The sequence below is a fragment of the Gopherus evgoodei genome, chromosome 3, assembly GCF_007399415.2.
Source record: "Gopherus evgoodei ecotype Sinaloan lineage chromosome 3, rGopEvg1_v1.p, whole genome shotgun sequence".
In the NCBI taxonomy this organism is placed as follows: Eukaryota; Metazoa; Chordata; order Testudines; family Testudinidae; genus Gopherus; species Gopherus evgoodei.
Genome location: NC_044324.1, coordinates 191,721,336 through 191,735,480, shown reverse-complemented (window position 1 = coordinate 191,735,480; position 14,145 = coordinate 191,721,336). Strand labels below are relative to the sequence as shown.

General features: G+C 46.7%; 1 protein-coding gene across 3 annotated transcripts in view; it reads right to left on the bottom strand.

Moving 5' to 3' along the window:
• The window catches only part of PSME4 (proteasome activator subunit 4), a 238,832-nt gene that overhangs the window by 154,955 nt on the left and 69,732 nt on the right, over nucleotides 1-14,145 (bottom strand). For all 3 annotated transcript variants that reach the window (XM_030557730.1, XM_030557731.1, XM_030557732.1), the window contains 2 exons: nucleotides 3,661-3,753; nucleotides 1,685-1,950 (listed from right to left, as the gene is read on the bottom strand). In XM_030557730.1, coding sequence (XP_030413590.1) covers nucleotides 1,685-1,950; nucleotides 3,661-3,753 — 359 coding nt within the window. The remainder of the gene's footprint in view (nucleotides 1-1,684; nucleotides 1,951-3,660; nucleotides 3,754-14,145) is intronic.

Here is a 14,145-nt window from a genome sequence, read left to right as displayed (position 1 = left end):
GATTAAAAACAGCTAAAAATTTTTAACTTCTAAAAGAAAAACCATATCTGATGAAATTAGATAAACAATACTATGTCAGTTTAAAGTGTTCCTTTTAGAAATTATCCAATAGTCCAAACCTTTTGTTGTATTTCACTGTACAGTCAAATTTAATAACTCCTTTCTTTTAAAACATGCTCCTCATCTGAACAGAAATGTTCACCACCAGGGTCCCACGGAATTATTGTTGGATAAATTATGGGTGATTCCAGTACATTTTCTGGACTACATCCAGGGCTATAAAATTTAAAACAAAAACTAAAGACTGACCATTACAGGTGCTATGGGTAAGTCAAAAAGGCCCATATTATTAAAATACTATCTAAATAAATGATTCAGGTATATTTAAAATATGACAGCCTTATGGATTTTAAAAATTATATGTAGGACAAAAGCTTGGTCTTTATTGACTCTAAATAAAGATGTAACATTTAATAGTTTTATATTAACCCATTAACTGAAGAAAGCCCTGTATTTGAAGACATCTTGCTAAAAATTAAAGCTCACATTTATTACACAATAAAATATTGGAGTTGAATTTTATCTGTCCTGTGCCTGTTTATAATGGGGCATGTTTTTAGCACCCCATATAGTGAGAATTGTGAAATAATTCCTATTATTGTCAGGACAGTTCAAGTACATACTGACTCACCGTGTTATATCTGCACTACTTTATTTAAAACACACTAAATTACAAGTCTCAGATGTGCCTACACAGAACAGAGCATTGCATTAAGTGTATTGAGACAATAGTATTTAGCAATAAGCCTTATTATGCTCCACCACTCAATTCTGCAGTCATCCCTAACACAGAATAAATATATTACCACTGTTGCCTTACTTAGAAGAGCATTTATGTTACTTTTATATATTTAACAAATGTAGCAAATAAATAAGTCTATATGTACACATGACTCATTGTAAGATATGGAATGTGGGAGGTTAATTTTTCAGACACTGCAAAGTTCAATTATTTTCTCAGGAAGGGGATAGTGCAATGCCTTTACAATTTTGATCATTTGGAGAGAAATGTTAAGAACAGTAAAGGGGATTATGTTGTTGCCAGTTCATTTGATGTTTACAGTGAATTTCAATTATAGTTGGGGGCCCAAAAAATTCCAGGTGAGTGCTATTTTTGCAGTTTACTTGCAAAATCAAAGGCAACATCAAAGCAAATTTTTTACTTACCTGTAACAATACAATCTATCATTTGTCAAAGAAAACTGCAAAATCAATATATGTATGTAATATATTACACCCTTCTTGCTACTCAAATAATATTAAATATACTTATTTAAACTTTGGACTAGATTTTGAGTTGTGACAAAGCTCAGCACAGCTCAGGAGTGAGGGGTAAAAAAAATGGCTCACAGTTGATCCTGAAACTGTCTGTTGACAATCTCCATCATAAATTAGAGCAGCCTGAACGCAAAAACTAAAAAGAACTTCCTCCTTCACTTGGCAACTCCCCAACTAACCTAGTTGCAGGGATGGGTGTGGTATGCCGTCTAATTCAGTAGCTCCTCTAGTCCAAGTACTCCCTTTCATCAAGGAAATACTTCTGTGGTTCACTATGGCTGCAAGGGGGGCAAGCTCTGAACTTCTATTTGCAGTAATGTTTCTTCATTGTTTCATTATAACTTACTTTTCAAGTACAGGTGGAATTACTAACTCAGGACGCATTAGTGCAAGATTTTGTAAGGCTTGAGCAGCCTCTAGGCTTCCAGTTTTACTAAACATAGCCAAAAGGACAGGTTGAATAATGCATTCTACAAAGTCTGTAACATCTTGATCAGTAAGTTTATGGCTATCAGGCACAGGAGTTAGCCAAGTATTCTTCTTGTAACGCTCACGATGCAGTCTTCTAACAACACTACTTGGTAACCTTTGAAGCAGTTTCATCAGCTTGTTCTGTTGGATATATAAATCAGAGGAAACAATCAATAAATTTCAAGAAATAAGCAGCAAGAATGGACCGTGGCAAAAACCTGATATATCCCTTCCTACACCAGGAACTCAAAAATAAGCTGTGTTAACTTCAAGACAGCTGCTCAAAATGGATAAGAGCCACAGGAATGTCGTAAATCTAAATGTTCAGAATTCACAATGAGAATCCAGTTCCCAGAACTTTACAAGCTCCACTGTATTTGTCATTCCTAATCATTTCTATAAACATTTAAAACTCATGCTTACATACTTTCTACAATGACTAAATCAGCTCTAGAAAAAACCTCAGATAAATGAAGATTACTTACCAGCAATGCAGATCTTCAAGCACATCCTCTGCACATTCACATTTATGGGAATATTCTGGAATATGTAAGCCACCCTTGTGATCTTGGAGCTGCTCAGGAATGAGGCAGGCCCCTAGCATGAGTTGGTGCAGCCTTCCCACTAACTTGTGCCAGCTATCGGGGAGAAGCCCTGCACTGCCTGGTAGAGCACTCACTATAATACCTCTAAGCCATCCAAGGATCCTCTGGGGGATCAAGACACCCAGCTTTAAGGTTGTTATGGGATCTATCCCACTTCATGGACTGTATTTGCAGAGCAGGTTGGGAAAGGCACCTGCCCTTGTGTCCACTATTCACATGTGTCAAGAAATATCTATTCCCAGTGACAAAGAGTTAATGTAAAACACACCTAGAAAGACTGACTAAGTTAACCTGGTCTGTGAACCAAACCTAATTTATGACAATACTGCTGGGATTCAGTGCAGTGAATTGTTCACCAGTGATATCTGCACCAGAAATATCTGCACCAGTGATATCTGCAATAGTAAATTGCCTTTCAGTAAACTCCTTTCTGCTCTAACTTACACACAAGCAACTCCCATTCATGAAAGTTGTCTGAAGTGAGAATTTGACCCAATAATTTTTCATGTGTTTTTCTAGGATACTTCTAATTAAAAATAATTGTTGTAGATTAAAAAATACTCATTTTATTTCCCAACAGTACTGTGCAGTGAGAGATATAGAAAAATCTGGTTCTGTTGAGAATTGTAACATCAACTTTAACAGTGAAAACTGTTGAAATTTAATACTAAATATTAGAACAAAAATAGCACAAAATGTTAAATAGTGGATTTTCAGCTGTGCTTTTAAAAAAAAGCTCAGTTCACGTTGATTAATCAAAGTTAGATTCCACTATACTTACAAAATGTAGGACAACAGTGTATCATATTCTGTTAACTAAGAAAGTGTGCTTCAGACATTAGAATCATACTATCAATTATTCCAAAATCAGGTTTTACTAGGTGCTTGAAAAACTGACAGACACAATACAGACTAACAGCAAGTTTAATCTGACAAGTTCATTTTCACATCTTGTACTGCAGACTGTTAAAAAATAATCCATGTTTTCTTAACATATAGTGGTGTTTTTCTGGTTCCTTTTCAGTTTAATTTCACACATCACACTAGTGTTTTCTTGGAAGTTTATTTTCTAAGGATACATACATAGTCCATAGTAATCTATTATGGGATGAAATTGTTTGCATAAAGCAGTATATACTCTTTTATTAAAAGTGAAGAGCACAGTAGAGAAAAATTCATGATAAAATTATAATCCCACTCCAAATTTAAAATCTTTAGTCTTAAAATAAAAGCGTAACGAACTCACCAGCCAGCGACCATTATTTGAAGGATGGTAAAAAGATGCAATGCTGTTAAATAATCCAGACAAGTGCTTCTGTACTAGTTTGCTTGGTCCACCCTGTCCAAAACCAAATACATATATATTCAATCTACTTAACAGGCAGAGCACGAAAAAGGACACTGTCGAGGTCAGAAAACAAGTTTAACCTACCCAAAATAGATTATTCAGTATCATGAGACAAGTTAAAGATCAATATAATATCCTTCCATAACAAAGACAACATGGTTTAACTAACAAACAATTAACTCAAGTCATTGGGCTTGTTTTTGGTCACAGAAAAAGACGGTTACTCACCTTTGTAACTGTTGTTCTTCGAGATGTGTTGCTCATATCCATTCCAGTTAGGTGTGCGCGCGCCGCGTGCACGTTTGTCGGAGGTTTTTACCCTAGCAACACTTGGTTGGCCAGCAGGGCGCCCCCTGGAGTGGCGCCGCTATGGCGCCTGATATATACCCCTGCCGGCCCATCCACTCCTCAGTTCCTTCTTGCCGGCTACTCTGACAGTGGGGAAGGAGGGCGGGTGTGGAATGGATATGAGCAACACATCTCGAAGAACAACAGTTACAAAGGTGAGTAACCGTCTTTTATTCTTCGAGTGCTTGCTCATACTCATTCCAGTTAGGTGATTCCCAAGCCTTACCTAGGCGGTGGGGTCGGAGCGAGACATTGCAGAATGTAAGACCGCTGAGCCGAAGGCAACATCGTCTCCGGACTGTTGGACCAATGCATATTGCGATGCAAAGGTGTGGATGGAAGACCAGGTGGCCGCGCGGCAGATTTCCTGTATGGGAACATGGGCCAAGAACGCGGCCGATGAGGTTTGAGCCCGAGTACAGTGCGCGGTGAGATGGCCAGTCGGAGCGTGAGCCAAGTCATAGCATGTCCGAATACAGGATGTCACCCAAGATGCAATCCATGGGGAAGAGATTGCCATGCCCTTCATACGTTCTGCCACCACTACAAATAGCTGAGGTGAACGCCAAAAGGGTTTGGTCCTCTCAATGTAAAAGGCGAGAGCCCTGAGGACATCCAGAGTATGCAGCTGCTGTTCCCATTGCGATGAGTGCGGCTTTGGAAAAAAGACTGGCAGGAAGATGTCCTGATTAACATGAAAGGCAGAGACGACCTTAGGGAGGAACGCTGGGTGTGGTCGCAGCTGTACCTTGTCCTTATGGAACACCGTATACGAGGGATCCACAGTCAAAGCTCGAAGTTCTGAGACTTGTCTAGCCGAGGTGACAGCGACTAGGAATGCTGTCTTCCAGGACAGGTACAGCAGCGAGCATGAGGCTAAAGGCTCAAAGGGGGGTCCCCATGAGCCTAGTTAAGACGAGGTTTAGGTCCCAGGTAGGGGTTGGGCGTTTAACCTGGGGATAGAGTCGCTCCAAGCCCTTGAGGAATCTGGAAACTATAGGATGGGAAAAAACGGAACTGCCAGCCTTCCCAGGATGGAAGGTGGAAATAGCTGCAAGGTGCACTCTTAGAGAAGAGATCGCTAGACCTTGCTCTTTGAGAGACCATAAATAGTCCAAGATGGTGGGGACTAATACAGACTGCAGAGAAAGGTCCTGCTGAGCACACCAGTGACAGAAGCGCTTCCATTTAGCAAGGTATGTTGATTGCGTGAAGGGCTTTCTGCTTCCCAGCAGCACCTGTTGCACTGCAGCGGAACAACACAACTCCAATTGGCTCAACCAGCCAACAGCCATGCAGTCAGATGAAGGGACTGTAGGTCCAGGTGGTGCAGCCTGCCGAAGTCCTGCGTGATCATGTCCGGGCACAGTGGCAGGGGAATCGGGTCTGACAGAGACAGGTCGAGCAGCATGGTGTACCAATGCTGCCGCGGCGAAGCCGGAGCTATCAAGATAAGGCGGGCTTTGTCCCTGCGGATCTTGAGCAGAACTCGATGGACAAGAGGAAACAGTGGGAAAGCATAACAGAGGTGGCCCGTCCACGGAATGAGAAACGCATCCGACAGGGAGCCTGGGAGCAACCTTGTAGGGAGCAGAACACCTGGCATTTCCTACTCTCCCGGGAGGCAAAGAGGTCTATGTGGGGAAAGCCCCACCTCCAGAAAACTGAATGGAGAATGTCCGGACGGATGGACCACTTGTGCACCAGGAAGGACCTGCTCAGATGATCTGCGAGCGTGTTCCAGACTCCTGGGAGGAAGGAGGCTACTAGGTCTATGGAGTGGGCTATGCAGAAGTCTCACAGTTGGATCGTTTGCTGACACGGGGGGAGGACCGTGTCCCTCCCTGTTTGTTTATATAATACATGGCTGTTGTGTTGTCCGTGAATACTGCAACACAGCGGCCCTGCAGATGGCGCTGGAATGTTTGGCACGCCAGCCGGACCACTCTCAGCTCCCGGACATTGATGTGTAGTCAACTCCTGGGATGACCAAAGGCCTTGGGCACGCAGGTGCCCTAGGTGAGCGCCCCAGCCCAGGGAGGACGCGTCTGTTGTCAGGGACATGGAGGGCTGGGGAGGGTGGAACGGCCGACCTGCACACACCTGGGAGAACGTTCGCCACCAGTCGAGGGAGCCAGCAGAACTGTCAGAATGATGTCTATGGCGTCTCTGCCCAGCTGATAGACGGAGCCGAGCCAGATTTGGAGAGGATGCATTCGCAGCCTGGAGTGCTTTGTGACGAATGTGCATGCAGCCATGTGACCGAGGAGATCAAGGCAAGTGCGGGCAGAGGTTGCTGGAAACCTCTGAAGACTCTGGACAATGGAGACTATGGCCTGAAACCGGTGGGGGTGTAAACTGGCCATTGCAAGGCTGGAGTTCAGCATCGCCCCGATAAACTCTATCCTCTGCGTAGGCACCAGAGTGGACTTGTCTAAATTGATGATCAGGCCTAGAAGCATAAAGAGGTCCTTGATAATGGTCACATGGCTGATGACTTATGCCTCGGAGGCCCCTCGGATAAGCCAGTCATCGAGGTAAGGGAAGATGTGTATCTGACGACGGCGTAGGGAAGCAGCAATGACCGCCATACACTTCGTGAAGACACGACAGGGCGAGGAGAGGCCAAAGGAGAGGACAGTAAACTGGTAGTGTCGATAATTTATCACAAAGTGAAGATACCTCCTGTGCGGGGGATAAATTGCAATGTGGAAATATGCATCCTGCATGTCGAGAGCGGAGTACCAATCTCCGGGATCCAGGGAAGGAATGATGGTTCCCAGGGATACCATATGGAACTTGAACTTTTTGATGAATTTGTTCAGTCCTCGCAGGTCTAGGATAGGGCGGAGGCCCCCTTTCTCCTTGGGAATTAGGAAGTATCGGGAATAAAACCCCTTGCCCCTTAACTCCTCCGGTACCTCCTCTATAGCTCCGATTGAGAGGAGCCAGAAGACCTCCTGGATGAGGAGTTGCTCGTGAGAGGGGTCCCTGAAGAGGGATGAGGAGGGGGGATGGAAGGGAGGGGGTGAAACAAACTGAAGATGGTATCCAAGCTCCACCGTACGTAGGACCCAACGTTCTGACGACAACTGGGACCACGCAGGAAGGAACGAGGAAAGGCTGTTTAGAACTGAAAGGGATCCGGGGAGGCAATCAGTACACTGCTCTCAGGCATACCCTCAAAAGTTTGATTTGGGTCCCGGTGTTGGTTTGGTGGGACCGGAATTGTTACCCCCTTGAGGTCCAGACTGATGTCTGCGATTAATACGACCTCGTCTTCTGGCAAAGTCTTGCCTTGGCCGAGGCAGGGGGTAAGGGCACTGAGGTTGGGAGTGGAAGGATCGTCTTTGAGTCTGAGGCATATGCATTCCCAACGAACGCATAATTACTCGATTGTAGTTTAGACTCTGCAGTCTGGGGTCCGTCTTTTGCGAGAACAAGTCTTGTCCATCAAACGGCAAGTCTCGTATGGTATGTTGCAACTCAGGTGGCAGGCCGAACACTTGCAACCCTGATATACGGCGCATGGCTACGCCAGAGGCGACCGTTCTAGCCGCCGAATCAGCGGCATCTAGCAAAGCTTGTAAGGAGGTCTTCGCGTCCCTCTTTCCCTTCTCCAGGAATGCTGCATATTCCTGGCGGGAACCCTGCGGAACCAACTAGGGAAACTTCCCGACTGCCTCCCAGGTACTGTAATTGTATCTGCCCAGGAGGACTTGTTGGTTCGCTATGCAGAGTTGGAGGCCTCCCGCAGAATAGATTTTCCGTCCCAACAAATCCATGCGCCGGGCCTCCCTAGATTTAGGCGCGGGGGCTTGTTGGCCATGGCGCTCCCGTTCGTTGACGGACTGTACCACCAATGAACAGGGACCAGCGTGCACGTAGAGGTACTCATACCCCTTGGAAGGCACCATGTACTTCCGTTCGACCCCCTTGGCTGTGGGTGGGATGGAAGCTGGGGATTGCCAGACAGTGTCTGCTCTAGCCTGGATCGAATGGATGAAGGGGAGAGCCACTCTGGTGGGTGTCTCTGTAGACAAGATGCTAATCACTGGGTCCTCCACCTCTGGAACCTCCTCTACAGGCAGGTTGATATTCCGGGCTACACGCCGCAGAAGGTCCTGTGTGACCGGAGGTCAATCGGAGGTGGCCCCGATGATGACGTCCCTGCTACTGCCTCATCCGGGGAAGAGGATGACGACAGCCCTGGGACGAGAGGGTCCTGCACTGACGCCTGGTCTTGGGGGACCTCCGTCTCCGGAAGGTCATGCGGGTCCGGTGCGTGTGCACTGGTTTCCTCTGTGCCAGTGGGGGAGGTCGGCTGACGGTGGCCTCGGGCACACAGTGCTCTGAGTGACCGGAGCATGATGGGCCAGTCGGTTCGCCTTGGGCTTGATGATACGCCCAAAGTGTCCAAAAGGACCACTGATGAGGTCCATGGTCCGGGTCATGGGCATGCGTACCCGAGTCCCCGTAGGAGGCACTGTCCCCACGGGAGGAGACAGATGGATAACGTGAGGGCCACGGAGGAGCTGAAGTTGATTGGACCAGGTCTCTGCGTCCATTGGACTCCTGTCTGTGCGGTACCGGCGAACGGTACCGAGAGTCGTAGTGGTGCTGGGAGCGGGACCAGGACCTGCGACCAGCGCGGTGCCGGGAGGTCGATCGGTGCCTCACGTCTCCATGCCGAGATCGGCTGTGAGAGGTACGGCGGTGCCAGGATCTGGACCGGTGCAGAGAGTACCGTGATGGAGACCGTGATCTCGAGCGGTGCCGCGAGTACGACCTGTACCGGGATGGAGAGCGGTACTGGGACTGCGAGCGGCGCCAGGATCGAGAGCGACGGCGCGACCGAGAGTGACCACGGGATCTGGATCGGGACCGGCGGCGTTCTGCAGTGCCCGGCGAAGATGGCCTCATCATGGCGGGCTTTCCCAATGACTGAACAACCCGCACCAGCGGTGCCGGGGGTTAGGGTAGCTCAGGCTCCATCAGAGCAATCAGTTCCCGAGCCATGGAGAAAGTCTCCGGCGTCGAGGGCACGACGAGCTTGACCACAGCGTGCGCTGGGGAGCTGGTAGGCACCGGAATCGACGGCTCCTGAGAGACCGGAATCAACGGTGCGGAGGCAAGCGGTGCCGCAGCAGTTGATGGTGCCGGGCGGTCCGCCTTGGATGTACGCTGCGACTGCAGCATAGATACAGGTGCTGCAGGAGCCTTGTGCCTCTTGCTCCTCGGGGAGAGGGATTGGTGCCGGCCAGAAGGTTGAGCCGGTGAAGGCTGGTGCCAAGGAGCCTTTACTGGAAACGTGCGCTCCGGTGCAGAGGGAGCACTCATCCCCGGTGCCGGAGTCGGTGCCGAGGATGGAGGAGTTAGAGTTGCCTCCATCAAAAGTTGCTTGAGGTGAATGTCCCGCTCTTCCTTTGTCCGGGGCTTGAAAGCCTTGCAGATTTGGCACTTGTCTGCAAGGTGGGATTTGCCCAGGCACTTTAAAACAGGAGTCATGCGGGTCTCCTGTGGGCATCGGCGGATGACAGGCCGCGCAGGGTTTGAAGCCCAGTGAACTGGGCATGGGCCAGTGCCCATGGGGGAGGAGAAGTGGCTAGCCCCCGATCCCCTCTAACTATATACACAAATACTATAAAAACTACCAATATAAATGCTAACTAGAACTACAGAAAATGAACTATGTACACAATAACTATATAAACGAGTGAAGAGGTAGGGAGGTGGAGATCAGCTAAGCCGCGCTCCACTGTTCCAACGACCGACACGGGCAGTAAGAAGGAACTGAGGAGCGGATGGGCCAGCAGGGGTATATATCAGGCGCCATAGCGACGCCACTCCAGGGGGCGCCCTGCCGGCCCACCGAGTGTTGCTAGGGTAAAAATCTCCGACGAACGTGCATGCGGCGCGCGCACACCTAACTGGAATGGATATGAGCAAGCACTTGAAGAAGAACATTCTATTATCTCTCTATGCTTTTCTTCTGTTCTTGTGAACAGGAAGAGTTTTAAAGTTTACAAGAATTCCCCTACTGTCTATTTTTAGATCTCTCTTAAGTATCTTTTTACATATTACAAACGCAATGCAATATTACCGTCTGAGGAAGATGCGCAGGGAAAAGGAAACTACAATATTCTGGTAACATTTTATTGAAGACAAATTCAAATTACTGTGCAAAGGAGACTGAACTTTTGTTCAGCTTTTAGTGAAGAATGGCAATGTCACTAAAAATACGCAAGACCAAACATAGGAAGCTTAATAATTAAAAGAAATACACATAGGCTTGGAAGGATTAGATTGTTATTGGGTTATATCAGTTTCACCATCAACAAATCAATGAAAAAATATTTCCATGAATGATAATCAAAATTTACAGACAGGCTAAGAAAGAAAAATACTACTTGAGAACACAGAGCTTCGTTTAAGAAAATCTGCTTTGCCATACGCTGATGTGATGTTGACAACTTATGTTTTACCAGTTATAAAGCTTTAATTTTACTAAATCTCAATGTCTACTGCAATTAAATAATTATTGTTTGACACCCCCTCCCATAATTTCTCAAAACTGTGAAAATTTAAATAGATAAAAATTAAAATGCTTAAAAATAAACATCAATATTATTGGTCAAAATTATAAATAAATACAAATCAAATTTTGCCAAATATAAATATACATTATTATAAGTGGGGTGGCTGATTTCTCTTAGAAATTCATATTCAAATTTCTATATATGCTGAGAAAGTTAATAGGATGGATCTTAACCCAGTATTAAAAGCAGCACAGCTGTAAGTCAGTAAGAATAAAAAGCTAATTACAAGATTTGAACCTTGTAACAAGGCAGAGTGGCCTCCCTCCAGATTTGAGAGCGAGGAACCCACTGCCCCTCCCCCCTGACCTGAAGTACTGGGGTGGGACTGGAAGTTATAGGAAAGGCCCTGCAGCTCAGTTGAGCAGGAGCCACAGAACAAGATAGACCTCTCCAGTCTGCTGCCACAGCCAAGCCCACGCTGTGCAGCTCCTTGCATCCGAAGGAGACTATGTGACACTGGACCCCATATTCTTAACAGAGATATTATTATATATATATATATATGATATGATTATGGCATAATTCTGATGTATTTTATGCAAGATAGGTCATCTGAGATATCATTGAAAAAGTTATGACTTACTGAATATGGTTATCCTATTTGTATGCATATATCATCATTTTTGTATCTGAAGTTAGGAATATTGACTATGTATCTGTGTTACAAATGTGAGCACACATGGGGAATGCCTACTAGACAAAGGACTCAGTCTAGATGGCCCATTCAAGTTAATGAATCAGTAGGGAGAACAATAAGCTTATTTTGCACCTGGGGTGCCTTCCAGAGGACGCTACAAACAGCCTCGGACACATGGCTGCTATGACGCTACAAGGACACGTGACCATTTCACCTGGTGCTGAACTCCATCTTGGGATATGAGTGTTTTTCCATTGACTGGCGTGGGAACCAAGCTTTGAAACAAAGGGTTCCTGCCATATGCAAAGGCTATTTAAGGCAGAGGAGTGACATCATCGTGGTTCTTCACTGACTCCCCATACAATGAGACTCCTAGAAACACCTGAGGAATGAAAACTGAACTGGGGGAAGTGCCGCACCTAGGCTAAAGAGATTTTTAGCCTGTGAACAGAACACCTGGGGATTCCAAGCTGTAAGCTAGTACAGCTTGCCCCTTAAGAATCTGCAGCCTGCTTATATCATCACTTAGGGTGAGGATTTGATATTCATATCTGATCTAGTTTAGTTTGCATGTTTTGTTTATTGCTAGGTAATCTGCTTTGTTCTGTTTGCTATCACTTATAATCACTTAAAATCTATCTTTTTTAGTTAATAAATTTGTTTTTGCTTTATCTAAAACCAATGTGTATGGGAGTCATAACTCGGGGCAGAAAGTTGTTGTATATTCCTCTCTACATTGAGGGAGGGGGCAAATTTCATGAGCTTACACTATACAGTTCCCTGTGCAGTGCAAGACAGTATAATTTTGGGTTTACACTTCATAGGGGGTGTTGAGTAGCTGGAAAGTTCCTTAGCAGGACCTTTCCCATGCAGAGCTGATCACAGCATCTGCATGTAACTGCAGCTGGGTGTGCCCCTATCTGTGCTGGTGAAAGTGCAGGTTGGTCACAGCAGTACAGTGTAAAGGGAGCCCAGGCTGGTGGTTCACTGGGGCTCGGTGGTATCCCAGTTCCGGGTGGCACCCCAAGGGGAACCCGTCACAACCACCCTTAGAGAGGAGTTGCCAGCATTGCTGTGCACAATGTACCCTGAGGAGACAGAGAACCCTTGGACTACAGAACCCCCTCTCCAGACTGTGAAAGGAAGTAGCCATGGGAAACCAGACTTTAGTCTGGTTTGGTTCCCAGAGCAGGGGTCAGCGTGTTGTGGCTGGATAACCCGCTGACCTAGTGGCAGAACACTCCACCACTATTAGGGCCCTGGGCTGGGACCCAGTGGAGTTGGATGGGTCCGGGTCCCCCTACCGCCTCCCCCTACCAACCCCATCCCAGGAGTAGCAGTGTTTGCAGCCCTACGCCAGAAGGCCTGTGTTTGGCTTGTGGCTCATCCTCATCAGGAGACAATGAGACTTAGACTGTGTGTTTGCTGGCTGCCTTATCTAGGAGGCTTAGGCTAAAGCCTGCTCCCTACTCTGTCCCACCCAAAGGGCCAGAGCCCTAGACTGTTAATTACTGCCAGTCCCAGCCAGGAGGCTATAGGCTAAAGACTGCTCACTGCTCTACCTCACCCGAGGGAGCTAGAGCATCAGACTGTTACTGCTTGTTTGCCTCTCCTAGGCAGCTACAGAGCTGTAGACTTCTCACTGCTCGGCCCCACCAGCAGGACTCAAGCCTGAATGCGGTTGCCTGACACAGCTAGGCGGAGTAACCTCCCTCCCCCTTGAGAGCAAGGGACCACTACAAACCTAAATGTATGTTTCCTGAACAGATACTTCCATTTAGAACAGGGCTGCTACTTAGAATGATTAATGCATTCCCTGTAGTAATGTTGGCAGGCTATAGCATAATGCTAGAAATCATCTTTTTGTAAACGTTATTGTTGGCATTTCTTTACATTCTTTGATGAAACAACATAGCTCCGTTTTAGTGAATTTCAGCTCCATATGTAACGTCATCCAAAATTAAAATTCATGATTCTTTAATTATCCTTACAGGATGCGAGGTAGACACATGAACATTTGGACTGTAAACGCTGAGCTAAAGTTGCAACTCTAATAACAATAAAACTCTAATGAAACAGATCTGAAGTTTTTTATTTCAATACAATGTACTCTGTCCTGCAATGAAGCTATAAGGAATTTATAATCTTTTATAAAAGCAGCGAAGAATCCTGTGGCACCTTATAGACTAACAGACTATTAGGGCTTGTCTACATCAGAAAGTTGCAGCGCTGGTGAGGGAGTTACAGTGCTGCAACTTTGAAGGTGTACACATCTGCAGGGCATCACCAGCGCTGCAACTCCCTGTTTGCAGCGCTGGCCGTACTCCCGTTTTGTCTCGGGTGTAGAGGATCCAGCGCTGGTGATCCAGCGCTGGTAATCCAATGTAAACACTTACCAGCGCTTTTCTTGACCTCCGTGGAAGGAGGAAGCCTCTGGTAATCAAGCTGATCTCCTTTCCCAGTTTGCTCTCTCGTTCCCGGAACCCCGAGCAAGCAGGTAAGGAGAACCGCTTGCTCGGCGGTTCGGGGAACGAGAGAGCAAACCGGGAAAGGAGACCAGCTTTGCCGCGGTTTGCTCTCGCGTTCCCGGAGCCACCCTGCAAACCGCAGGGAAGGAAACCTGCTTGCTCGGGGTTCCGGGAACGAGAGAGCAAACCGCGGCGAAGCTGGTCTCCTTTCCCGGTTTGCTCTCTCGTTCCCCGAACCGCCGAGCAAGCGGTTCTCCTTACCTGCTTGCTCGGGGTTCCGGGAACGAGAGAGCAAACCGGGAAAGGAGACCAGCTTTGCCGCGGTTTGCTC